This window comes from Passer montanus, unplaced genomic scaffold, assembly GCF_014805655.1.
Source record: "Passer montanus isolate IOZ18808 unplaced genomic scaffold, ASM1480565v1 scaffold82, whole genome shotgun sequence".
Lineage (NCBI taxonomy): Eukaryota > Metazoa > Chordata > Aves > Passeriformes > Passeridae > Passer > Passer montanus.
In genome coordinates this window covers 2,178,175-2,203,788 of record NW_024373479.1, presented here as the reverse complement: position 1 = coordinate 2,203,788, position 25,614 = coordinate 2,178,175, and the positions used below count along the sequence as shown (strand labels likewise).

The window sequence follows — 25,614 nt, the reverse complement described above, 5'->3', positions numbered from 1 at the left end:
TAATTATGAGACAGAGGTAAAATGTGGTCGTGTAGATGCTTGTCATAACAGGAATCTCAGGGTGTAATAAAATATGATTTGTGTTTTAGCCTCTTGATGAAATGAGTGTTTTCTTCATGCTGATAAGGCCTCCCAGAAACAGTCAGCACAAGCTGCAGTCACCCCAGGCTGCTCTAGTTTGTGTTCAGAGCCCAGATTTTAACAGCTTAAGGTCCCTTCTGTGATTAATAGACCAGGAACTTGATGAGGGGCACTGGAGAAAGAGGGCCAGAATTGAGCAGGGAGCTGAGAATTTAAATAGAAAGCATTGAGCATCTCCAAAACCCAGTCAGCTCAGTGACTGCTGGTTCTTTGCCTGAAAAACAGTTTCCTCTCCAGCCTCTCTGCTTGTCTGCTGTATTATGTGTTGCTGGTCATAAAAAAATGAAATCAAAGCTGCCTCTCTGCCCAAGAGAAGCACTACACTGTGTCTGCTCTGGGGAAAAAGGCTAAATTTTGGGACATTCACCAGGAGTCTTGGGATTAACTAGTGGGAATTGACAGCTGAGATGTTCACTGGACCTTCAGCTCCTCAGTTTCTGCTCCCTGGGTGGCTGCTGCCTGGAGGTGATTGTTGCATCTTATTTCACAGCACTGGTAGATAGCTGGCTGCAGGCTGAATTTCTGCAGCTTCACAGTAGCTGCTTTTGGGCCAAGAGCTGTTCACTGGAAGAGCTCCTTCTTTCCTCCTTTCCTTCTTGCACTGAGTTCTAAAGAAGCATCAGAGCATGTTGGCTTTAATGGGAAGGAAACATCCTGTCAAGGGGCTCTAGATTAAAATGGAAGCCACACACACAGACACTTTGATTTCTTTTGAATGATAACAAATGTTATCATATCAAAATGCTACATTTTTCATTATATTTTTGATAATATTTGGTTAGTATTTTTAGGTGTTAGTATAACAAAGAGTAGTAAACCTGGGCTTTTTTTGAAAAATAAATTTTCTAGCTGCTAAATATGTAGATTTCCTTTTATACACACTTCTGATGCTAATGTGTCTTTTAGATGCAGCATTATGACTAAATGAGCGTCTTCTAATTGCTGCTGTGTTTTTCTCCAACAAAGCATGCACTTGAGCTCTCTGATTTTGAGCTGTGACAGTGCTTTCTAACCATGGTGCTGAGAGCTCTGGAAAATCAGCATCCAGCTACGTCAGTGACATAAATGGTTGTAAGTAATTTCATGGCATGGGAAGCCTGTGGAAGATCAGGGAATTAAACCTGGATTCTCTTGTGTTGCAGGCTAAGGCCTTAGTAGCCTTAATAACTGGATTATCCCCTCACTAAAAGTTCTGGTCTCTAACCTTGAACAGTACTAGTGAGAATTCACCGAGTTTGAATGTACAAAGCTCTGAAATGAAAATCACATTCTTAGGTTTACTGTAGTACAGGTGCTTAGTGATGCTCTACAAACAGATATATCTAGGTTTAAAAAGCACTGGATCCATTTGCCTTTGTGAAGAGCTTCATTTTGAACAAGGATAGTAAGTTGTAATACTAATTTCACAGATGGTGTTGCCTTGTTTGGCTTTCATTTTGCGTAATTGCATTTCACCAATTTCCCCCCATCAGAAACCACATGATTTCTGAAGATTGCACCCTGTTCATCTTTGCAGTTTCTTGATAATAACAAAACTATGTTCTTAGGACCTCATTTACGTCACTGGGTGTTCCTGGAGGGTTTGTGAGCACTGGTACCAAGGAAAACAAAACTGACCTCAGTGCCCTGAGACTTTGTGTAGAATTGAAAGCGGAAATATTTGTGCTCCAGAAAAAAAAACCTTTTTATCTGTTTCCCTTTATAATGGTTTTTGGTTTTTTGGGGTTTTTTTTGTCCTTGAAATTTCCCCTGGAGGGCTGGGGAGGGAATAGGACAGAGGTAAGTCAGCAAGGTTTGATGGAGTCAATACTCCCAGAGGAGGAAAGTTGAACATCTCACTTGTATACCCTGCCCTGTCTGAATGTGTCACTGGGGAATTCAGGTGCTGATGCCTCAAGCCAGGAGGAGAAGACTCAAACTGAGCTCTCCTCTGCTTGTGTGAGCAAGTCAGACTGGGCATGATTTCCTTGTAGGAGTAATAAAAGTGCAGAAGAGGGCAATTGCTGCTGAATGGATTCAGACCAGCTTGCTCTAGACATAAGTTTTGCTTTGATTTTAATTCTTAGTTTCTCCATTGCCCTACCTGAATGCAGTTACAAGGAGTTCATGGCAGTTATAAGGAGCTATTGGATTTGTGTGTGTGTAAAATAAATTGTTTCAAATACTCCTGGCCATCAGCTGACAGGACAGTCACTAGGTTCTGATCATGGAGAAACTTGAGGGAGAAACTGTGTGAGCATGCAGAGAGCAGAGACTGCTGCACCAAATCTCTTACGGGGAGATGCAGCTAGAGATTACCTTGTTACAGCATATCAATATTCTGAATTTGTTAATTGTCACCACCAAAAAGTGCTGAAGCAGAGAGGGGAGCTTTCAGGCAGGCTGAAGCTTTGGGATTCAGCTGAGTGATTGCAAAATGAAATACAATCCGCTTGCTTCCCGTAAGCAGGGTGGGTTTTTGGCAGCGGGTTTCACTCACTTCGTGCATGCCTTTCTCAAATGCAGTTCAGCCACCCTGCCTGGCTCACAGGCAGCTGAGTTTGAGGGGAGAATGGAGGGACACACTGAAAATCAGGTCTCAGAAGTCGATGGTGTAATGGGAAGCAAATTCCCTGGGAGAGCTGCAGGGATTTTCCTTTCTGAGCGTGGTTTCAGATGAGGAGAGAAGGGCTAAGCCTGTGGAGTCACTCCATGGACTGGTGATCTCAAATAGCAATGTTTGGCCCAAAGGCTTGGAAATTTGGATGAGTGATTGCAGCTTAGATATTTTCACCCTCAGAGCCTGGTAACAGCAGGGGCTGGAAAGCAGCATCTCCCTAGGGAAGTGTTAGCACTGCTCTGCCTTCTGCACCCTGGATTTCCAAACTCCTGTCACAGCTGAGTTTGCTAAAGCCAAGGATGTCTCTTGACATTTTTGTGCTAACCCCCAGTCCTAATGAGAGCTCTGAAACACTTCTGGCCTAGCTGAAATGCTGCCTCCAAAAGTGAGGCTTAGGCAGCCTTGCCTGTAGCTTTATATTTTGGGGACACAAATGAGACTAAAGCCTGTCCTTCCTCCAGCTGGCTAAAGACGTGCATTTTGAGAAAAACCCTACTGTAGTTAAGAGAGTGGGCAGAAGTGGTTATCTCCACCTCCAAGTGGGTTTTGTGTCAAAAATAAACACCAGACAAGAAAAGAAGAAGGTGCAGAGGAAATTGGCTGTGGTTTTAGCAGCCTGTGCTCAGTCTCAGCCCAGGTGGAACAGCACCGGGGAGCCCAAATGCCCCTGGATTAGTGTGAAGAGTGAGAGGGCTGGGAAAGTGGGGGAGCTTGGCTGAGGGCAAGCATGAGAAAAATTGCATCAGCACTACAGTGCCAAGGATGCAAAAGTAAAATATGAGCTATGTTTCTAGAGAACAGCATCCTGGAAGTGACTCGAAAGGCCAATGGTATGGGTGAGTGAACTCTCTCCTGCTCTGTGTCACTGAGTTCCTTTGCCCTCTCCAGACACCACTGAGACTTTGTTCTTGCAGAATTGTGTAAAGTCCCCTTTGCACTGTCAGGTGAACTCCAAGAGGCTGTCCTGTCTGGGAGTGGTGCTTCAGACTCAGCTGCAGCAATAGTGGTGCTTTGTGGGTCAGCAGGAGCAGAGTCCTGCTCTGATGACCTTTGTTTTATCGACTTGGCTGTCAGACAGGGTGAGGAAGTTGGGATTTCCTATGTGTACCCATATGCATACATAGAAATAAGTTCGGTGGAAGTTAGGAAAGTGTGTCTGTGTGTATGATTTTCTTCTTCCCCAAATTTGCAGCTGATACTCGGTGAGGAAAAACTGTATTTGAAGGGTATCTTCCTCTGTCCCTCCTTGTCATGAAAAGGAGCAGTGTTTCCCATCATTTTTCAGGAATCCTAAGTGATGATAGAGCGAGATAAATTTTATTACTACGTTTGTGTGTATAAGTTGAATCCAAGACTCCCTGGGGAGTACAAATTGTCATTCCAAGGAAATACTGAGGAGCTACTCGTGTCCCACATGGCCGGTGCACAGGGCGGTCCAGTTTGGCTGGATGCAGGACAACAGCTCCAGCAGAGCCCCTGGAGATTCAGGCTGTGCAGGCACTTACCATAACAGGGACTGAGAAGAAAAGAGTGGGGAGATCACAGAATGGTTTGGGTTGGAAGGGACTTTAAACACCATCCACTTCCAACCCCCTGCCATGGGCAGGGACACCTTCCACCAGACCAGGTTGCTCCAAACCCCACCCAACCTGGCCTTGAACACTTCCAGGGATAATTCACAGCTTCTCTGGGCATCCTGTGCCAGTGCCTCACCACCCCATGGCCAAAAATTTCTTCCTTATATTTCATCTGTATCTCTTCTCTCAGTTTAAAACTGTTCCCCTTGTCCCTATCTGCCTGTGTAAAAAGTCCCTCTCCCTCTTTTTTATAAGCTCCCTCTCAATGCTGGAAGTGTCCACATACAGAAAATTCCCTGGGACACTTCAGGGCTTACTAAGGGAGAGAAAGCAAAGTGAACTGCCCACCCTAAGGTGCTACCCTGAGTGCCCAAACCCACAGTGAGGACCCCTTATTTTCAGAAAGGCTTTGTGGATAGTGAATGCTCTGTGCTGAACCAGACTGGCCCCGCCACTGAGGGCAAATTGAAAATGCCTTGATGAGGAGAGGAGGCAAAGGGATGGAGCTCTTACAACACAAAGACTTAAAGGCAGATTTTGTAATGGAATCAAAGCAAGCAGTCTGCTGTGACAGAGGAGTGGAGGGGAAAGGGCTGTTTGCAAACTGCTGACGAAGATGTCTGAATGCAGGAGAGCGTGGATGATCCCAGCTGCCTACTTGCTGCAGCTGCTCACCCCTGACTTCAGCAGGAGGGTGAGGTGCTCTGGACTTTGGAGAAGTTTATTTTGTTCAATTCTGAAGTTGTTTGGGGTCAAGCACCTCTGGACAGGGGGAGGTCAGAACTAGCTGTCACCAGCTCAGATACCACAGGGGTGTCTGCCTCCTCCCTCAGCACACCACTCGTTATAACATCTGTGCTTTCTGCTGCCTTCATGCCTCACCTTTTCCCTACGTCCTGGACAGTCACTTTGGCCCCTGTGTAAACTCAACCAAACCCCATTGTTTGTGCTTCCCAGCCCTCTCCTGAGCACCTCCGAGGAGTGAAAAGAGGCAGCCAGATGCTGATGGTGCCCTTGCGTCACCCTGCAAAAGTTGTGTCTCCCCTTTGCATTTGTATCCTGCAGATCTGGGCCAGGTTCTTCCTTTCCAAGTGGCAGAAAAAGGCAGATAATCTGTTTCCCATTCAGTGCTGGAATGGACAGAATGAACTTGTTTCTGAATGAACCAGATGCATTTTTTAGGCAAAGTTCAAAAGGAAAAGGGACAGCATGATGGTGGACCCACTGAAATCAAAGAGGGAGCTGGATGAGCTCATTGCTTTATCCTCAGAGCTGAGGAGCCTGCTAACAAAGGCAGATAGATATTAAGAGTGCCTTCAAATGCCAATAAATTATTCTCCTTGGCATCTCTTCAGAGTTGGCAGTCTCCATAAATTCCCTTGCACAATTTGATTAAGCTTTGGCTTTCAGCATGAGGTTGATATTTAAATGTCTCTGTGAAGCTCTGTGCTGGATCTGTGTACACATTTTTCCTTTATTTTGTTTTTCAGAAATGCTTTCATCTTGCATTTCCTGGTTGGCTCCACAGCCACTGCTGCAAAAGTAGGGCTCTGGAGCCTGTTGTTTCCCAGCTGGGGAGGAGCTCTGCAGTTTTAAATTATCCTCATTTCTGCCATAAACACACCATGGTGAGGTGACAGGGCTGTGCCCCACCACAGGTTGCCTTCTTACCTCTTTTGCCTTGCACATCCATGTCTGTAACTTGCTGTCTTTTACTTTTGCCCTCCTAATTCTTAAAAAGCAAACAGCTTTTCCCTGTGATTTTAATCTCTCCTGTTGATTGATCACACCTTTTTCTCAAGTGCTCCTCTTTCCCAGGGTGACAATCCCATGCTTCTGAATAATTCACTCTGAAAGAAAAAGACAAATATCTGTATAGAGCTTTCCAAGGCCAAATTCATCCTGAAATAGTCATTAGGTCTTTCACCATTCCCTTTCCAACGGCTGAAATTAGCTTCTCGTTTGAGTCTGCAGCCTGCAAGCTCAGATTTACTTCAGAAAAAGCTCCTGAAGCAGCCTGGTGTGACTCATGCTCCTCTTTCCTGCCAGGGATGGGGGAAGGTGAAGGTGTGTTCATAGTGCCAACTTTGTCTTCCCCATCTTTTTTTCCTCCATACTCCCTGTGCTCAGGAAGGAGCAGTTCCCGTATCTGAGCCTAAGACTTGTGGTCCAGGCTTCTTCCTCAGCTCTGCCATATCTAAAGTGAACTTAAAGACTCAGAAAAGGGGTTTGGAGAAGTCCCTTAAAATCCAGTCTTGGGGAAAGCCTAAGGGTTCCTTTGAGACCCTGGGTCCACCCTGGGTTTGGGGATGATTGCTGTAGGATGGGGCCAGCTCTGGCTGTGCAGCCCCTGCAGAAGGGGCCAGTCCATCTAACTGGGAGGTCTTCACACTGTGATAGAGGTGACAAAACTCTGGCTGACTGAACTGGCCAGGGCTTTAGGTCTTACTCATCCCTCCAGCTTTGAATTTTATGACATGCTGTGTCTTCTCAGGAACTTTAAAATTAAAAGAATTTAAATATAACCAGGACTACAAAAAAAAAAAAAAAAAAAAAAAAAAGCTCCTTTGAAGTATTTTTTTTTTCTTTATTGGACTTTACAGGTTTGTTCAGGGCACTTTAGTCCCCTTTGTACTTGACCCTATGTAAATAGACCACCCAGGGTTGTGTAACAGATTCCCAGTTCCTCTTGACAGGACTATCAGAAAAGGATTAATTGTTTTCCCCTGCAACCCAAGGGAGATTTTACTCCTGCTTAAAATGAGAGTGGGATCATGCTCCCAGTCTGTTAATAAGTGTGATGCTCATTTTACCTTCATGTTTGTGCTACTCTGATTGATGTATTGATTGAGTAATGGACCTGCATATCCCCGTGCTGTACCTGTAGCCTGACTGTGGTAATTGAAAACCAGCAGCAGGATTTTGATAATGTCTGAGCAGCCCCTGCAGCTGGTGACCCCTGCAGGGGTGACTGCTCAGTTCTGAAAGCACAGCTTTGTGGGGTGTCATCCTGACTAAAACCTTTATCAAATATTCCTTATAGCCAATGACTGGAGTTAATGTCTACTTACTATTACTGATTACAGAAGTACCAAAAGCAAAGTGTCAAAAATCAGTAATTATCCTCAGGGGCCTCAAGCCATGCACTTGATACTTGTGGCCTTTTTATTCTACATTAGTGCTGACGAGTGGGGAGAGGCAAGGAAACAGGTAGATTCTAGCACAGTGAGGAAGTTTGTAGTGTTCAGGCAGCATTTCATTGTGGTAGTCAGCAGAGTCTCAGCAGTTTACACCACTGCCAGATCTGGAGCCAGATGTGTCTGTCCCACATGGGAGTTGCTCTGTCCACCTGGGTTTATTTTGCTGGTCAGTCCACCTGGGTTTATTTTGCTGTTCTCTTGCTCAGCACTGTTTGCAATCCAGTTAATCCTTCTTGTTCTCTCAAGCTCTGTCTGGGCAGCATCGAGCAGCCATTTCTGCACCAGGGGAAAGTGAGATCAAATTTATCTGCTTAATACCCACTGCACTGACATTTTGTCCTTCTTGCCTGGGGCTGGCACATTGGACATGTGACTTCTGTCATGCCTATTGTTACATTCTTCTGGCTTTTCGGGAGCTGGGCTGAAGACTTATTTTTACCTCCCTTCTCCTTTTTATCTGGAAAAGGAGATAACAGATATTTCACACTCTTGTCTCTTCCTCCCCCCTTTCCTTAAAATGCTTTCAGGGCAGCCTTGTACTTCTGAACCCTGGCACTGTGCTTGCTGCACCTTCTCTGCACTGAAGGATTTCAGCTGCTCCCAGGACTGCAGCAGGGGGGTACCCACACCCTGATGGGGGGGACCCACATCCACATCCTGCCCCACCACCACTGAGTTGCACTGGCAGCAATCAGGGCTCCCAGCAACTGATCCCTGTGTGTGCAGGAGGGGAGCAGAGGCACCACCTGGCCTCTGATGGGTGCAGGCAGAGCAAATCCCCAGAGGAGACAGAGGTGGCATTTGAGAGAGCCACGGTGACTCCAGGCCTGCTCTCAGCAGCACAGTGCTCAGGGAAGGTCAGGAGGATTCCAGTTTCCAAGTGCCTGGCCCACAACCACAACAAGGCACTGCTTGGGCTGTGCCTCCCTCACCTCCTGTAGCCCACTCGTGTGTCCAAGCCCTGGAATGCTCCCACATGGGGAAATGAGGCACATTTGTGAGCATCACCTGGCAGCACTGGGATGGAGGCTGATGGGAGCTTTGCCCAGGAGAGCAAAAGACAATTCTGGGCTCAAAATGAGCGCACATTTGTGAGCATCACCTGGCAGCACTGGGATGGAGGCTGATGGGAGCTTTGCAATGAGCAGCTTTGTATTTAAAAAAAAAAAAAAAAGAAATTAAAAAAAATTCTTGGCTTCCAGTCATTAAAAATAATACAGGCATTAACAGACAAAACCATAGAACCGTCTTTCTTCTTTGTTTGAGGGCTAATGACACCCCAGACCGTGGGTTTGTTTGCCTTGCATAATAGGCAGCCAAACTGTTTTCAGCAACTGCAGCATTCAGTCGAGAGATTCATGTAGGGAAGCCTTAATTAGAGTAATTGCTCTATTTATATAATGATTCCCCTTTGTCTCAGATCAAATGGATCTTTGAGAAATCTTATTTCCTTTCCAGTTAATTTCTGCCCTGTTAGTTTAGCTCATGAATCTTAATGAAGAGAAGCACCTTGGGTATCTCCTGATCTCCTGCTCTCCCTCATTACTGGAGGGAGACTGTGGGGCATTAATCTCCTGTGCTGCTGCTGCTGCTCTTTACTTTGGTACCAACATGAGAGAAACACCAGGAAAATTTTAAAATCACAAACAGGAAAGTCTTCCATTCTTTTAACAGTTTGACTTGACTATTAGAGTGCCACAATTTGAGTGGGGGCCCTGTGAGGCACAGGGTGTGATGCAGAGGAGGTGGCACTGAGGTACTGCCATCCTGTCTGTGACAGGCTGCCCTTGGGCTCCTGGCAAAATAAAATAATGAATTTTCCTTGGTCTCTCTTCCCTGCCTGTATGATTGGGAATATCCTCCCTCTCTGCTGTGTGCTTGTGTTTGAAAGATAAACTGCTGGGACACAGGATTTCTCCTGCAGGGTAAATACACCAGAGACCTGGTGGGAACTGGTGTGTCTAAAAGGCTCTTTAGTACAAGAAAGAATGATTTCTTTCTTGTCCAGATGGCTGACAGTGTGAAGGGACTGAGCAGAAAGTTGTATTTCTCTTCCTGAAGTGCAGCACTCTTGTGACAGGACTGGGCCTTGTTAATGTTTCCCTAGAACGTGATGCAATTTCACGTAATCTGTGATATTACTCATGAAATTAATGGTCCTCATGCAAACAACAAATACATCAGTTCCGTAAAGCCACTCAGGGATTCCAGTATTGAGAAAGGGGACTTGTAATTCAAGGAAATAAATGCAAGGAAATGGCTGATTTGTGCAAACATCCCTGCAGTGACTCCCAGGCCATGAGACTGATTTGCAGACTCAGCCTCTTGAGACAGAAGTTGCAATGCTGCATGTGAGCAACACTGGAAGAGTCCACCACAGCCTTACCCAGTGTTCTGGGAGTCCTGGAGCCCTTCCCAGCATGGTCTGAGCTGTGGGTGAAGGGGAGGACCAGCACAGATCCCCTCACCTGCTGCAGGCTGAGCTCCCAGAGCTGACACAGATTTTCCCCAGTGGCTGGCACTGCTATGGCAGCATTTTTTCCTTGTAGCTTCACGGGCCCTCTGTGGACTAATCCCCAGCTTTTAATTTCTTGTCATGGCTTGCTGCATTTTCTCTCAGTAAAGGTTTTCAAATGATCTCGTGAAGTCATGGTTTTGGCTCATGCCAGCTGCTGGTTTTGGCTGCGATGCTGCTGGGAGGGTGAGCTGAGGACAGGGAGAGCCTTGCTCCAGTTTGCTGCTCAGCAAACTGGTGTAGCCCAAAGGATCCCAGTCTGAGGATGCTCCCAAGGGGCTCCTTTCCCTGGGAATGGGGTAATTTCCCATGGCTGGATGTGGTCACAGAGCAAGGGCTTGACAGCCTGGTTCAGGTTTGAGCTTGATAGTGTTGTTATTGGTTTTGCTGGGAGGCATCTTGGATTTGGGTTTCTTTTTGCTCAGGAACATCTCTGGTTTGCCTTGTTTTTATTACTGTTAATTTTTTTTTCTTTGTGTTTCTTCTTCATCTGTGTGCCAGAGGCTGAGGTTTGTGCTGCATTCATGGTTATTGTGGAAAAATAGAGATAATTAAGCATGAGGAGATGACATCTTTCCACAAAAAAACTTTCTGCTGAACATCTGTCACCACCTGCATTGGAGGGTTGTCCTTGGAAGGGCATTGAGGGCTATCAAACCTATGAAGCAAGTGTCAACCTCTGGCCTTCCCAGGAATGCCAGGACAGCAAACACTCTGTAAGACATTTCCCAGCTGGTTTTGAGTGCAGCCAAGGGGATCACGGGGAAGAGGAGCTACACTTCTGAAAACCTTTGCCCTGTGTGTGCAGGGACAGTGTCTGTGCAGTCTCAGCACTTCACCCTTCCTGCTGCACAAGAGCCTCTCACATGGTCAGGACAGGTGCATGGGCTGCAGGTACTCATTTCAGAGATGGAGGCAGAGTTGCTAATTTAAGTTCTTTGGAAGTCTTGAGCTCTTTGCTTTGCTGTTAGTGCCATCAGACAGCAGAGGCAGCACGAGTTGGTCTGCCACATGCTGCCCTGAGAAATGTCAGTGCTGCCTCAGGCAGGGAGGAAGCAGGATTCATGGGTTTTGGAGCCTTTGAGAGGTCATTGGAGTCTTGGGTTTTTCTGCCTGCTGGGCAACACAAACTGAAAATTCATCCATTTCTGTGTCAGTGCAGTAATTCCCAGTGAATTCAAATAGTGTTTTAGAGGCTTTGTTATTTTAGTGCAAGCAGGCTTCAAAATTTCATTCTGTCATTTTATGTACCTCTTACAGCAAAGCAGGCAACTGTTCCAGTGCAGAGCATCAGTGTGTCTCTGTTGGAGTCATCATTTGCACTCCTGCTTTTCAGCCCAGATAAAGACAGGAGCCTCTTCCCGGAGAAACACATCCCCTTCACCAGACTGTGATGGACCTGCCACCTCCAAAGTTCACCAGGAGATTTTATGTGAGGGAGGAGCAGCCATGGGGTTTTCCATCACAGCCCTGTGTGCAGAGGTGTGTGTGCACCCACAGCCTGGGTAACCTGGCGTGGTGCTGCACTGCCCAGACTGCAGGGCTGTGTTTCACGTGCCCAGAGCCCCATCCAACCTGACCTTGAGTTCTTCCAGGGGTGAGGCATTCTCTGGGCTACCTGTGCCTCATTTTTGCTGAAGCAGACCAGTGTGAGTTTGACTGCCATGGAAGGGGAGCCTCTTCACGTTGTGTTCATGCTCTTGGTAGAGTGCATGGTCTGTAACTCACTTCCAAGGTCCTGCTGGCTTGCTTTGGGTGCTTCCAGCACTTGGGAATCAGGCTCAGAGAGTCCTCTCCAAGGTGGTTTAAGATGTTGTGGGGTCACTGCAGCCCCTTGTGTTTCACAGTCCTGTGTTTACAGAGCCAGAGAGGCAGCAGCACTGAGCTTAGGTCAGCCCATTCCTGTTGCAGGCAAGGAATAATTCAGAGGGGTTTTGTGGAAACCTGGCATTGGTTTCAGGAGCCAGCCAAGGAAATGTGCTCCAGCAGCAGATGAATTTGAATCCTTCACTCTTCTCCTGCCTCCTTTGTGGGGTGGATGGTGCCTAGAGTTACCCACCTGAGGTTTCCAATCTCTGGGTCCAATAGAAAAATTGGAGCTGGCCACTTGAATTTGAACAGTTTTGGTTTGAATGTTGTGTTACCTTAAGGGATGGCCTTTGCCTAATCCTCATTGTCCTAACAAAAAGGGTGTTTTAAGCAGCCAGGAATGAATTTATGTTGGCTCTTCTTTTGTTGCATTGGATTTCTTTGCTTGGTGCAGTTTTGCCATCACATGGAATACATCAAGCAAATAGGAATATAAACACACTTTTATATCCCAGGGCTCTGAACTGGTCTGGAAATGGGCATTTGGGTTCAGGTTTTGGTCTTATATGGTTGGGCGTGAATGGGAACCCAAGCAAAGTTTGTTGCCAGTCCTTTTCAGAGTTTATTTACTTTCATGATTATTTTTTCCCTTTCCACATTTAACAGAAGGTTCCTGGTGTGATGGAGGTGGTAGGGCAGGAGCCAGGAGACATGTGATGTATTCCCAGATCTTTTCTTCATTTTTTTCTTGTCTTTTGGAATGTTTCAATCTATACCACTCCCAGCACCAGCAAGCTCTGGTCTTGTCTGAGCTTTCTAGGTGTTCCAGCAATGCAAATAAGAGCCAGTGGGGTGCAGATATCCATCTGTGGGGACAAAGAACGAATCTCCAGAGAAAGACAGGGCTGCCAGGAGGTTTCTGGTCTGTTTTGCAAAACAAAGAAGCCTAGTTCAAGGCTTGCAAAGGCTTGTCTGAACCAGGTCTCTCAGAGATTTTGGCTTGACCCATTTCTTGTTTGGAAACCAAGCTGTTTCTGGGGATATCACTATCCCACCGAAATGTTGGTGCAGTCTCTTGGAAAAGAAATTGTGTTGAAGTTCTGCTGGTAGAAAGGGTGAAGAACAGGCTGGAAGGTTTGGGGAGACACAGAAGTTGTGCCTGTCCATGGGCCTGACCCTGGAAATGCTGCATCACCAGGGGCTGAAGAGTCCAGAGGAGCGTGGGGAGAGCCCAGCTGCAGCAGCCACCTCAGCTTTGTTCCTGTCCTGGTGGCTCCTCCTACAAATCTGGGGGCACCTGGCAGCTCTTTCGACTGATGTTTTGGGTAGAACACTGGAAAATGGTTCTGCTGTGGGGAATCCTGTGGCAGCACATGACCTCAAAGGGTTCAGGGGATCAGGGTAGGGCTGGGGGGTTTGTGCTGATGCCAGCAGAGTCTGGGGTCCTGCAAGGTGTCAGCTACAGATGCCACATTTGCTTCATCACTGTAACACCCCCAGAATGGGGTGCTGGGGAGAATTCTATAAATCAGGCAGTCATCTTTCTCCTCCCCACCTTCTCTCTAGATGGGGAATGAGTAGACCCTTTATCCTCTTGTCCTAGGAGAGTTTGTACCTTGTGAAAGGCTCCTGCAGGCAGAATGAAGCTGGTCTCTCGCTGCACCTCCCCTTCTTTTCATTCCCCCAGTGCTGAGATGCAGCAGACTTGGCCATTCCCAAAACAGTGACTGATTGTCTGCTTTGGCTGCTTCAGCTGTTTGCTAAACATAATGCTCTTTCATCTTCCAGGAAATCGTCTGGACACCTCCACGGAGTGCAGCTTGCTTTATGCTGCTGTTTCAATAGGCAAATAAAAGCAGCTATTTTCCCAGTTTAAACATAACCTGGTTTCTCCAGTGAATTGGAAATACTTGAGGGAAGGGGAAAGATTGTTTATTACTGAGTTTTCAAGAACTGTAATACTAAATTAACAAGCCAAGCAGTTCTTTCCCTTCCTGGGGAAAGGATTCTCCTCCCCTTTAAGAATATCCACAGCACTCACACTTCATCATTTTCATCAGGACCTAAAGCGCACCCACCGGGGCCCTCTCACACCGTCTGTGTGATGTGTGCCTTTCCTCATTGCTCCCTGGCAAGTCAGGACACTTTGGCTGAGGTTTGAGATTTCTTTTTTGCTGGCAGCAGAATAAAAATGTTACAAAATGAAACCCTTTATTGGCGTTTCAGCAGTGAGAGAGGAGACGGTCACCTGTCTGCTCCATCAGCTCAGGGTCAGAGGGCTCTAAAAGCCAGAGCCTTGCCCATTTTCCTCTGTTTCCTGAGATGACAGGAAGGGAAGCATAGGCATCTGGCAGGGCTTCAACAGGGAGAGGTTTAGGAAAAAGGCACAGCTCAGGACTGAGTCCAGGCCAAAGCCTGGCTGGCTGCTGGGCGGCGTTTGAGAGCGAGCTTGTACTCCTGAGAAATTAATACAGAAACCAAATAATGACCAAACACACCGGGCAATATTTGTAATATTGCAAGTGATGACACTCAACTTTCTTTTCTTACTGTGGTAATCAAGGATTTCACCAAAAGACCGGGGAGAAACACACCCTGACTTCTTCCTCTGGGGAGCGAGTCAAGTTCCTCGCATGCGGTTCCATTACAAGGAACTTGAGAAGTCCGGCCAGCAGCTGAGTTCAACAGGAAAGCTGAGGACAAGCTTTTGTGTGGCTGCTAATGGGTCCCTCTCCCGTGGCCGTGCCGGATGGGAGGGAACAAACAGCCCTTTCTGTTTTGCAGTTCATGACAAAGAACCCCACGATGCGGCTGGGCAGCGCCGGGCTGGGCGGCGAGAGCGCAATCCTGCGGCACCCCTACTTCAAGGAGCTGGACTGGGATCTGCTGAACAAGAGGCAGATGGAGCCCCCCTTCAGGCCCCGCATCGTACGTGGGGAGGAGGGCTGGGGGAAGGGATCCCTTGGGGCTTTTCCCCCTCTTTTTGGCTCTGTAAGCAGATTTATTCCCGTGAGACAGGAAGGGAAGTGAGGCCTCTGACCCTGGCTTGGCTGCTGGTTGGCCACCTGGTGAGCCACCACTTTTCCCTTCCATGCTGGATTGTAAAAGGCAGCTCAGTGAAAAGATGCAGATTTGTAAAAGCAGCTGCAGTAGGTTAGGCACTCAAGTACCCTTTGGCTTGCCCCAAAGATAAAACAGGGTAAGTAATCTTCATCCTCCTCACTCCAGCTACCCCTCCACAGCAAGGCTGTCTCTCCCTTGCCTCTCTGTGTGTGTTCAGCCCCCAGCACAGTGCTCCCTGCTCAGGCCACTGTCAGTGAGTGCTTCCAATGGCAGAGAGGCTGCCCAGGACACAGTGCCTGTCCCCAGTGGTGTCACACAGCCCTGAGGATGCTCTGTGAGAGAAGAGCACTGCTCTTCATGGACAGCCATTCCACTGTGGCTTCCTTGTCTTTCAGATTATTGCCTGGGGTGGCTTGTCTCATGCTGAGGTCACTCTGTGAGCTCTCAGTGGCAATGGCCCACCCAGTCCTGCTCCCTGAGCACTGGGTGCAAGATCAGATACCCCAGATACACCTGGGGAGGTGTGACAGCTCAAAAGCAGAATCTCGAGTTGCCCCTTAGCCTGAATCAAAGGCTGAGGCAGCCTGCTCAGTCTGCCACAAGCTGGGCAGGATCTGGGAATGTTAGACTTCAGTGTCAATAAATTTTATTGACCTCAATGTCAATAAAATATCTTGCTCAGGGTGCAGGAAAAACACACGCCTCATGAAAATGTACCACAAACCCAGTTTGTGTGTGTGCATCCTAAACAGCCCCACTCTGTGGCACACAGCGAGGAATCCAGCACCTGGAGGCCAGCCATTTGTCTTCCCACGGCCCAATAATTCAGTATTGTGTGAGTTTAATGGCTGGCACTAAGAGAAGTGCCCTCCACCCCCTCCCCAAAACCCAGCTGAGACACTGTGCAGATGAGGAGGGTCTGTGTGGAGTCAGCCAGTTGGGAACACAGCTGGTGACTGTGCTGCCACTTGAGAGGAGAGACTGATTTATGTGCCCTGCCCTGCCATGTCCGGCCAGGGAAGCCCCCAGGGTTGCTGCCAGTTAAATTTGAGAGGGGGTTCCCTGTCAGAACCTTCAGAGGCTGGAAAAGGCTTTGCTCTGTGAGAGGCAAGCCCAGAAAAAGCTCTCAGTCAGCTCAGCCTGGGTTATGGAAGTGATGGTTCAATGCACTCAGATACAGAGCAAGGATCAAGCAGATGATACATGCTTTTGACGTGTCTTTCCTTTGTGTTTTGCATTTGACAGAAATCCAAAGATGACGTGAGCAACTTTGATCCAGATTTTATAAAAGAGGAGCCCATCCTGACCCCCATTGAAGAAGGGATCCTTGCAATGATAAACCAGGATGAATTTAGACATTTTTCATTCACCAACCCAGACATGTTGGAATAGCAATGGCTCTGGAGAAAGGCTGTTGAGAGGACTGGGAGGAAATTAAATGAAAACCAAGTTTACCAGTAATTTCATTCTCAAGGAGTAGCAGTGCACTGACTGGCACGATACAGCAGCACCACTGTCAGTGTTACCTTAATGTGAAATTGAAACCTTCCTGTGTTTGTAGGGCTTCTGCAGCTCTTGGATCAAATATTGACAGGGGTGGAACAAACATGATACTGTAAATAGCTGATGCAGACAGAGCATTGGATGCAGAGCTGGTTTGCTCAGCCTCAATGTCACCGCTTGCAGTGGATTCGAGGAGTCGGCTTGAGCATGGAACAAGTGTCTTGCAGCCCTGAGCCAAATAGACTTGTTATAATGCTGATTGTTTGCAAGACTCTTCTGAGTAGTCCCAGCACTGTCCAGCATTTTGGAGTCGTCATCCAACATCCCATGGCCTGACTGAACCAGATGTTCCTACTGACTTTACCTGTTTCCTGCAGTATTTATTTCTTTCCCAAGCACAAATGGCTCTTTTTGACACTGTTTGGGTTCCCATGTGAAATATTTCATTGTGCTGACTAGCAGAAGGAAAAAAAAACAAATGCCCTGTGCCCCACACAGATTCTTCCAAATCAAAGGGAAGTCATGTGCTCGTAGTGTTTTACTCTTTGTGCGTGTTGAAAAGTTTTAGTGTTTGCATTCTGTGAAATGCCTTTTTACATCATGCATCTTCAATGCTCCTTTCTTTGCCTCCCAGCTGTTTTCAACTATAATGTAACTTGTTGTACTGTTTATTTAGGCCCTTTCTATTTAATTATGTTACACAGAGCCCCTTTTGTGGGTTTAGTGCCTCATTAAAATTTTGATCCAAAGTGGTAGCACTTAAATTATTTGTAGCATTATTGCGATGGAGCCGCAGAGCTGGCAAGCTGCTTGAAGGCAGAGTTGTCAACCAACAGGTAACACAAAAGGACAGCTTTTCTCCCATGAGAGTGATAAACCTTATCTAAAGATACAGAGTGACTTGGTTTGGTTTCGATTTAAGAGCTCATTACTCACAGGGCACTTCTTATCAGTTGCATCCTCAAGCTTCTGCCACAGGCAGTCTGAGATGATTTTTCAGTGCAGATTCTGGAACCCAGATGCTCTGGGAGATGGTTCTATGCTTTTCCTGTTCTCCTGGAAGCTGGATGGTTTTTCTGAAGCTCCTTGGCTCACCTTTGCACTCCTTGCTGGGCTCGAAGCTGTGTGACAGGTTTATAGCCTCTTCCTTGGGCAGATACAAATTTCTGAAGAAGGAAAGGATTTCTAGCCCCTTGCAAAACTGATGATGTTTGTATTGGGCTCCTCACATGCTTTAACTTGAGAAAAGGGTGAGGTGCAGCAGAGAGGGACAGTTCTGCACAGAACTGCAGCTGTGGAAGTTGTGAAGTGGGGAGCAGGAGCCTTGGGCATGGAAATTACAGAGGCACAACCCCCATCACAGCTCAGACCCACTGGTCTGTACATGCTCACCTGCTGTGAAGAGGAAATCTGAGATGAAGAAGCTGAGATGTACATGCAAGAATTATTCCTTCCCACTCCAGTCCCCTCAACTGAGTCACTTCTACCTCTAAAGCATCTCTGAACTGTCTCAGAGGCTCAGTTACCCTTGGACTCTTCTTGTCTTTGTGCCTGTGTGTTCCAGCAGTTCTCCCTCTTCCTTTCCTGTGTCTCCTGTTCCAGTAAGCACAGCTTCATCCTCTGATCTCCCTTCCCTTCCATGGGCACCTTCTGGTCACATTGCAGCCCATCCCTTTGCTGGTGTGTAGATACCCTGCTCCTCCAAAGTGGGGAAAAAGAGGAAGGAAGGACACATCGTGTTGTATAAGTGGGAGAAAAAGAGATCTCCAGGAGAAAAAATATCCCAGAACCAGCCGTGCAGGCTGGCTTGGGTTGCTTTCCCATACAGGAAGAAGCTGTCCAGGGATGGATGCATTTGCATGAGGGGGCCACTGTGGCACCTTGTTCATGTGTGAATGACACGTGGTGTTCACCCCTCTGGTGCAGATGTGGCCCAAGGCAATTCTTCACTCCAATTCCTGCTCAGTTTCATGGGATTACTCCTACAGCAGGGCTTGCTTGGTAAGGTGTAAGTGCAGCTAACTTGGCCACCAAGAGTGGGAATCCCAAAACTCTCTGAATTTTGAGTTTGGTGGCTTTTTGACTCTCCTACTCTCAAGAAAAGTCTCCTACTTTTGACTCTGCTGTGAGCAGCCTCTCCTTCCCTGGTGGTCAGTGCTGGAGAACAGTAAGTGATACACCTGGTTTTGCCAGCACAGTGGCATCATCCCAGGGTTCTATTTGTTGTGTTATTCTTTGGGGCTCAGGGGACCTTATGGAATAGTTCCTGCTGGAGAAGCTCCTGCCACAGTGTTGCCTTCAGCAGCAAAATGTGGTACCATTTCCATGGCCCCAGGATCTGAGAGTTCCCATTGCTGGCAGCATGAAGAATGTGCAGTAGTCACCTTTGGAGAGCTTTATTGGTGTGTCAATATTACATCATATCATATTTCATATCAGTACTCACCAATCTGTGTCCTAAAAGCTTGGAGAGTGAGAGCTGTCACCTCTGGAGGTGCTCTGTTAGGATTGTTGTGAACTGCAAACCAGAAGGCTTGTGCATTTCTGGAGGATATAAGATGGTGTTTTGGGGAAAGCAGGAAAGCAGGAAAGCTCTCACTGTGGCCAGCCCCTACCTGCTTGGTGGCTTCATGTGACAAAGGGAGTTTTTCCTTCAGTTTCACTTTTCATTGATTCAATGTGGTCACTGCCCCCTTGCATCACCCTTGGTGCAAATTCATTGGCAATTCTGTGATTGGACTTGGAAGCCTAAGGTTCTGCTATGTAGGAATTTTCTTGATTTTCACAGTTTTCACCTGGATCCTGATTTGTAATCTAGGGCAGCTCCATTGCCTGCCTGGGACTCAAGTGTCTGGGTAATGCTTTCAGCCACTGGAGTCAGCAGATCCTGAGTCAGCCACATTTGGCCAAGATCCCTGAACTCTCCCATACTTTTTACGAGGAGCTGCCATTTCAGTTGAGTTCCCCGAGACTCTGTCAGCAGTATGGATGAGATCAGCTCAATAAAAAGTATCAATGCAATAGCTTTGCTTTTGAAAAAGCTGGATTAGTGTTTGTCCTTCCATTGAATATGTAAATAAATATTGATTTGTTAACGAAAGAAGAAATCAAGCAAGGGTACAAAACTCAAGAGTTTTCTAGGAGCTACCTTGCCAAATTTTTTGGCTTCATTGCTTTCTTCAGTGGATGCAAGATGGTTTTAGTCTGTTAATTTGCTCCTGGCTTTAGAAGTATATTAAGCTGGCAGCCACAAGTTTGTAAGGTTTAAAGCATAAAATGCTTGTATTCACTCCAGTGTGAAAACTGGCAATTGAGCAAATTGTAATTAGTTCCCTTTGCACTGCTTTTAGTGCTTGCATGAAAAAAGAAGATCGCTTTGATGTCTGTAAATTTGTGTTCGGTGCAATCCTTTCATTTTCAAAGAGGTTCATGAAGTCTAGCTATAAAATTCAGTGGCCTACGTCTCCTTCAAGGCCTTTGAAAGTTGATGGTAAGAAGCAGATGGTCTGGGATGAAGAGATGAAAATCATCTTGCAACTACTCATGCTGGCTGTGCTGCCAAAGCCAGCATTTTAAATACCACTGCTTGATAGGCAATGGAAAAAATCTCACAGACTTCCAGTGCCCAAGGGATTTTAAGGTAAAAAATTAAATTCTAACTGCTGGCTGAGGATGCTTTGAATGCATTCCCAGAGACTGGCACAGGTTCCTCACTCCTTGTGAAGTCCTAAATGGTGTTTTTCCCTTGGAGCTGCGTGCTCCTCCTACAGAAGCTGCTCTTTCTCCAGTCAGGTTTGAGAGCAGCTCCCATGGCGGTGGTGTGGCAATGGACTTGATTAGCAAAGCCCAGAGCCAGGAGCAGTGAAATGAAAACATGTCTGGGATCATCTGCTCTGTCCCTTGGCCAGAGAGGGAAGAGCTGCTCGCTGCCTCCTGCTCTCCCTCGGTTTGTTCAGCTGCTCAAGCGTGTAGCCAGAAGGTTTCTGCTCCTCCCCAGGGAGACCATTTCACAGCTTTTACAACTCTTCCCGCTAAGTAAATGTCCTGATATTTGGAAATGACGTGAATGAGATGAAAATCTGTCTTATCATGCCATTAGGGTTCTCATTGGAAGCTGCAAGTCAGGGTTTGTATTACTAAATATATACAGGGCTGCCAAACCAAAGCATTCAGAAATGATGAGTCAGGTTGTCTGAAAATCGCAGCTCACTCACAAATCAAGAGCTTTCCAAAATAATAAATGTCTCCTTTTCTTTCTTTTTTTCTTCCCCCCCCCTTTTTTTTTTTTAACATCAGCATTACGAATATTTTAGTTCCTGACTTTCACTTCTCCACATCAATAGGAGCAGGAATGTCGTGCAATTATAATTTTTTTAGATGAAAGCTGAGGTCTGTGAATTGATGTGAAGCCAGGCATTGGAGCATGGAGAAAAATGCCAAACGCCAAGAGGTGGATGATAAAATTGTGAGCAGGCTTAGGGTTTATGTATTTTTCCATCTCTTCCTATTGTTTATGTACAGTCACCACAGTGTGCTCCCTTGCATCCTCGTCTCCAAACCCACAGAGCAGGGCACGCAGAAGGCACGGGAGTGAGGAAGGAGCAGGGAGGAAGGCTGGGGAAGGCATTTATGTGCTGTGTAGTCACTGTGTGTAGGGCTTGTCCAGCAGCATTTCTGAACATGTGCATCAGCCCTTGCACAAGCTGTCACCCTCTGCATCCCACACTGCTCATCCTGCCTTGCCCTGGGCACAGCACTCGGCATCATCCCTCGGGCTGGAAGTGTCCTGCTGATGGAGCCAGGCCTGAAGGAAGAGCAGGAGGTCGAAAAGCATGGAGGAAAGGGAGCAGTGTTGGTGTTAGACAACCTTGGTGGCTTCTCGTGGGGACTGTGGTCCAGCCAGTGTCCCAGTGATATGTGTCTGGCAGCTCAGGGAGAAGGCCAGGCTGTCTCCCCTCTCATGCCTTTAACAGCAGCTGAAAAAGAGAGGAGAGAGGGCAGTGTCCTCAAGAAATGGGGTCACAGCTCTGGGTTGTGACTGAGAAGATTCCCTATATTTTAGAGGTGCCTCAGGCCACTGCAGGCAGTGAAGGCAAGCAAGAATCATCATTGCTGCCCCATCCACACTGGGGAAGACCTTCCATGAGGGCACTTGGAGTGAAGAGACTTGGGGACCACAGCTCTCAGGGATGTGGGAGTTAGAAGGTGCCGAGGCAAAAGGCTGCGGGGCAGAATTACAAAGAAACGTCCCCAAACCCTTTCATCTCCAGAAGGAAGCTTGAAATGAGCTCGGGTCAGGCAAAGACAAAGTCTTCCCTGTGTGGGCTCCCCCAGGTAACGTGTCAGTGTGAAGTTAGCCCTGAAACAGTTTTAACTTGCCCATGGTGTCAGTTCTGCTCCAGCTCTGAGCTCCCACGGCTGCTGTTGGCAGCAGTTCTTATAAAAGTGGAGTTGAGAGATGTTAGTAGTGAGTTCAGGATTGCTCAAAACTGGTGACTCAGTTCCTCCAGTGCCTCTTTCCCCCTCCTTCAAATGAGGGGTTTGCTCATCATCTGGCTTCTCATTGCCAACCATTTAATGTGAACTGGGGTCAGGGCCTCAGTTTTTCTACAACAGTGACAACTAAAACTCCATTTCTTCTTAAATGGAACCTCACTTGATTCCAGGAACAGGATCTCCAGATCTTCAAACCACTGCAACGACTCCAACACCTCCACTACAACCACCACATCTTCCAGGAAAAAAACACTGCAGGAGCTGTTAATGAGCCTTTTTTGGAGACTGGCCAAGGCGTGCTGTAGTTCAGCTGGGAGTGAGAGCAATTTCATGTATCTCCATCTTATCTGCTGCTAGACCCAGACAGGAAGCAGTTCCAGACCTCCCAGGAACTGCAGGCCTGTCTGCTGCCCAGAGATGCCTCCTGCACAAAAGTCTGGCTTTCTTTTCCCAAATGCTGTCTGGAAGAAACAGGGTATCAAGAGCTTTATTAGGTGTTGGTGCTAACCACAGTTTTCTTCTGAACTGCAGCACAGTGATATGTTTATCCCAAGAACGGGGTGGTTGTGTTTGCAGGTTGCTCTGGCCAGTGTCTCCTCCAGCCTCTGGGGTGTTGCTGTCTCCCCACTTTGGAACAATGGCAGCTCAAACTGGCTGAGGCAGGGGGGCTACAGCATCACAGGTGAGTATTTCACCTGGAATCGAGTCATCATTATTTTTAAGCTCTGTGAAGAGCTCGAGCTGAGGTATTGTTATCTGACAGACATATCTGGACATGTTGCTCTCCTTGGGGCAGCCTTTCTGTTTGCCTCTTCTCGGGCCCTTTGTTCTCACTCATCACCAGCCCTTTCTCCAAGGGGGAGGCTGGGTGGTGGTTTTGAACAGCTTGGTGCTTCTGCCATTTCCCTGGACAAAGGGGACAGTGGGGAGAACATGCCTCCAGCTGCCTGAGGAAATGGGTCAAATGTGCCCTATGTCACAGGTCAGTGTTCCCTCTCAAATGCTTATTCAGTAGTTTAAAACCCAATTTTGACTGGAGGAAAAAAAAAGGCAAGTGGGACCTTTAAGTACATTCAGCTAGGCTTGGACTTCAGCAAAATCCCTGCCCTTGTGGGAGCCTTCATCCCCAAGTTTCACCATGGAAATTGCCACGTAGAGCCTGTGTCTAAATTAGACCCTGGCAACCAAAGGCTCTTTTGTTTCTCCTTACCATGAGCAAGAGTTTCCTCTGCCAGTTTGGGATGTCTTCCCTCATCTGTTACCCCGACTCCTTTAATTTTTCTTCCAGTACACCAATTTACCATGGCCCCAAGACTCCTGCACACACAATGGGGTTTTCTGCTGGTGCCCATCTGGTGGAGATGTTGTAACCCAAAATGGGGCTTTCTCTCAGCTATTTTGGTGGAGTCTGGTAATTTGTCTGACAAGGAAAATCCCCAAGCTGCAATCAGTGCCCAGGATGCTTGAGTGGAAAATTACAAAATTATAATGTAGTTCATCTTCCCATGGTAAATTACTCTGTGCCTACACACAGTCTGGAGCAGCCAGAGTGACTGTAAAGGTATCCAGCCTTTGTTTTGGCTCCATGGCCTCTGTATTTGGTTAAACATAGGGCAAACAGAACACCCGTGGCCTGACAATTGTTGGAGGTGGGTGGTCCTCAGTTCCTCTGGGAGCATCTTGGGCAAAGAGCCATCGACCTCCTCTTAGCCAGGCCTGGGCAGAGGGGATGGATGGATGGATGGATGGATGGATGTTGGATGGATGGATGGATGATGGATGTTGGATGGATGATGGATGGATGTTGGATGGATGGATGGATGATGGATGGATGATGGATGGATGGATGGATGATGGATGATGGATGGATGGATGGATGATGGATGTTGGATGGATGATGGATGGATGATGGATGGATGTTGGATGGATGATGGATGGATGGATGGATGGATGGATGGATGGATGGATGGATGGATGGATGCCCTCTCCTCGCAGCAAGAGGGGATGTGTCTCCTGGGACAGAGGGAGGTACCAGGGAGCCTGGTGGTGGTGGCCAAATTTTCAGGGTGATTAATTGTCTCACAGTTTTGGTGGAGTGTATCCCGAGGTCTCCTCCAGAGCTGATTTAGGGCTCTAACAAATGGGTTTGGAGCAGCTGGAGTTGCACACCAGGCACGTGGCCCAGGGTGTCGTGCCTTGGAGACTGGTTCCTGGGCAGAGACAAGGCAGGACAAGGAGGTGCCTGGAGCTACCCAGGCCTGGAGTGAAAGCCTTAATGCAGAAAGCTCATTAGTGCTCAGCTGGGCTGGAAGAGGCCCTTGGGGTCACTCAGGGACTTGGCCTTAGTCCTCCACCCACCTGTGCACTCAGGCTGGGGCCATGGTGAGCAGCTCCTGGGGCAGTGGAGCCTGCCTGGTGTGCAGGACCTTGGGCTTGGGCAGTACATGAAAAGGCACCTGAGACAGGGATCAGGAAGCTTCTTTTAAGCACAGAATCACAGAATATCCTGAGGTGTTGGGACCCACAAGGATCATTGAGTCCAGCTGCTGGCCCTGCACAGGACAACCCTCATTTAGGCAATATTTAAATGAGGAATTTAACTGAGAAAGGGTGATTGAACACTAAGCTGGTGGTGGTGCCTAGAGCCTCCCCTGCTCCTTGCTCCCAGCCTTTCCCCCCTGGGCACTGCTGCCCCTGAGACAGTTGTTCATGGAGTGATGGCCACAGGCCGCAGGAGCCCTGTGCTGATTTGGGGTCACTGGGAAAAGGTCACACAGACAACATCTAAGCTTCTAAATCTTGGTGTCCACCAAGAGAGAAAGCAATGTTCTGCAGCTTGTTTTTTTATGACCATCATAAACTAAATCCAGCATCTTCCTGAGACAGGGTACAAGATAAGCCTGCAACAAATCCAAGAAGAGAAGTGATTTTCTTTTAATTGCTGTTGTAAGACAGTAGAGATGAAGAACCAAGTGTCCAAGGGTATAGGAGCCCTCATCCCCTGATTAGATACATATAATGAGATGGAAAGCTAATCTATCATATTTAGAATCAGTCAATTAGAGGGTTAGGGTTATAGATGCATTTAGCTTTAGAGTTAGGGAGATATTTAAACCACATACTGTACTTAGTCATTACCATGCTAAGTGATAGTAGATGCAGGTCACCCTATATATGGGTCATGGTAATCAGCTTGAAGTATTACTAATTAAGCCTTTTCACCTTTGGGCTCCCTTCCATGCCACCACACATGAAATGGGCCATTGAGGTCACGGTGAGATGCTCCTTAAAACCCAATACCCAGTGTTTATGGTGAAGTGGAGGGTGATTTGGCTTTCTAGTTCTGTCTCTGCTGCATGGAGAGAGCTGTAAGCACACAGCTCTTGCTTTAATCATGTATTTTGCTTCTGAGTCTCAAGATGCCAGCGGGGCACTGCCAGCCCTCCACTGGCCCATGATTTGCCCGTGCCTCCACTGCCTGGCATGAATTGAAGCCCACAAAGTGTCCAGGTAAATAAACCACATCAAAGTGAGCGTGGCTGTGGCATCTCCCTCCTGGCAATCCTCAGTTGTGTTTTCAGAGGAAGTCAGTAAAGGCTGCAAAGGCTGGGGTTGCTCTGGAAAGCAGCTTATGCGATTAGGCAGAAGGTCAAAAATAGCCACAAAGGAAGGGCTGAAAAACTGTGGGTGTGAGGCAGTGATGCCCTCCCT

General features: G+C 47.4%; 1 protein-coding gene across 1 annotated transcript in view; it reads left to right on the top strand.

Moving 5' to 3' along the window:
* PRKCH (protein kinase C eta) overlaps window positions 1–17,153 on the top strand; it is a 113,271-nt gene extending 96,118 nt beyond the window's left edge. The window contains exons 13-14 of the mRNA XM_039733064.1: window positions 14,626–14,769; window positions 16,150–17,153. Of these exons, the coding sequence (XP_039588998.1) occupies window positions 14,626–14,769; window positions 16,150–16,296 (291 nt within the window). The 3' untranslated portion in view covers window positions 16,297–17,153. The remainder of the gene's footprint in view (window positions 1–14,625; window positions 14,770–16,149) is intronic.
* Window positions 17,154–25,614: the final 8,461 nt, after the last annotated feature.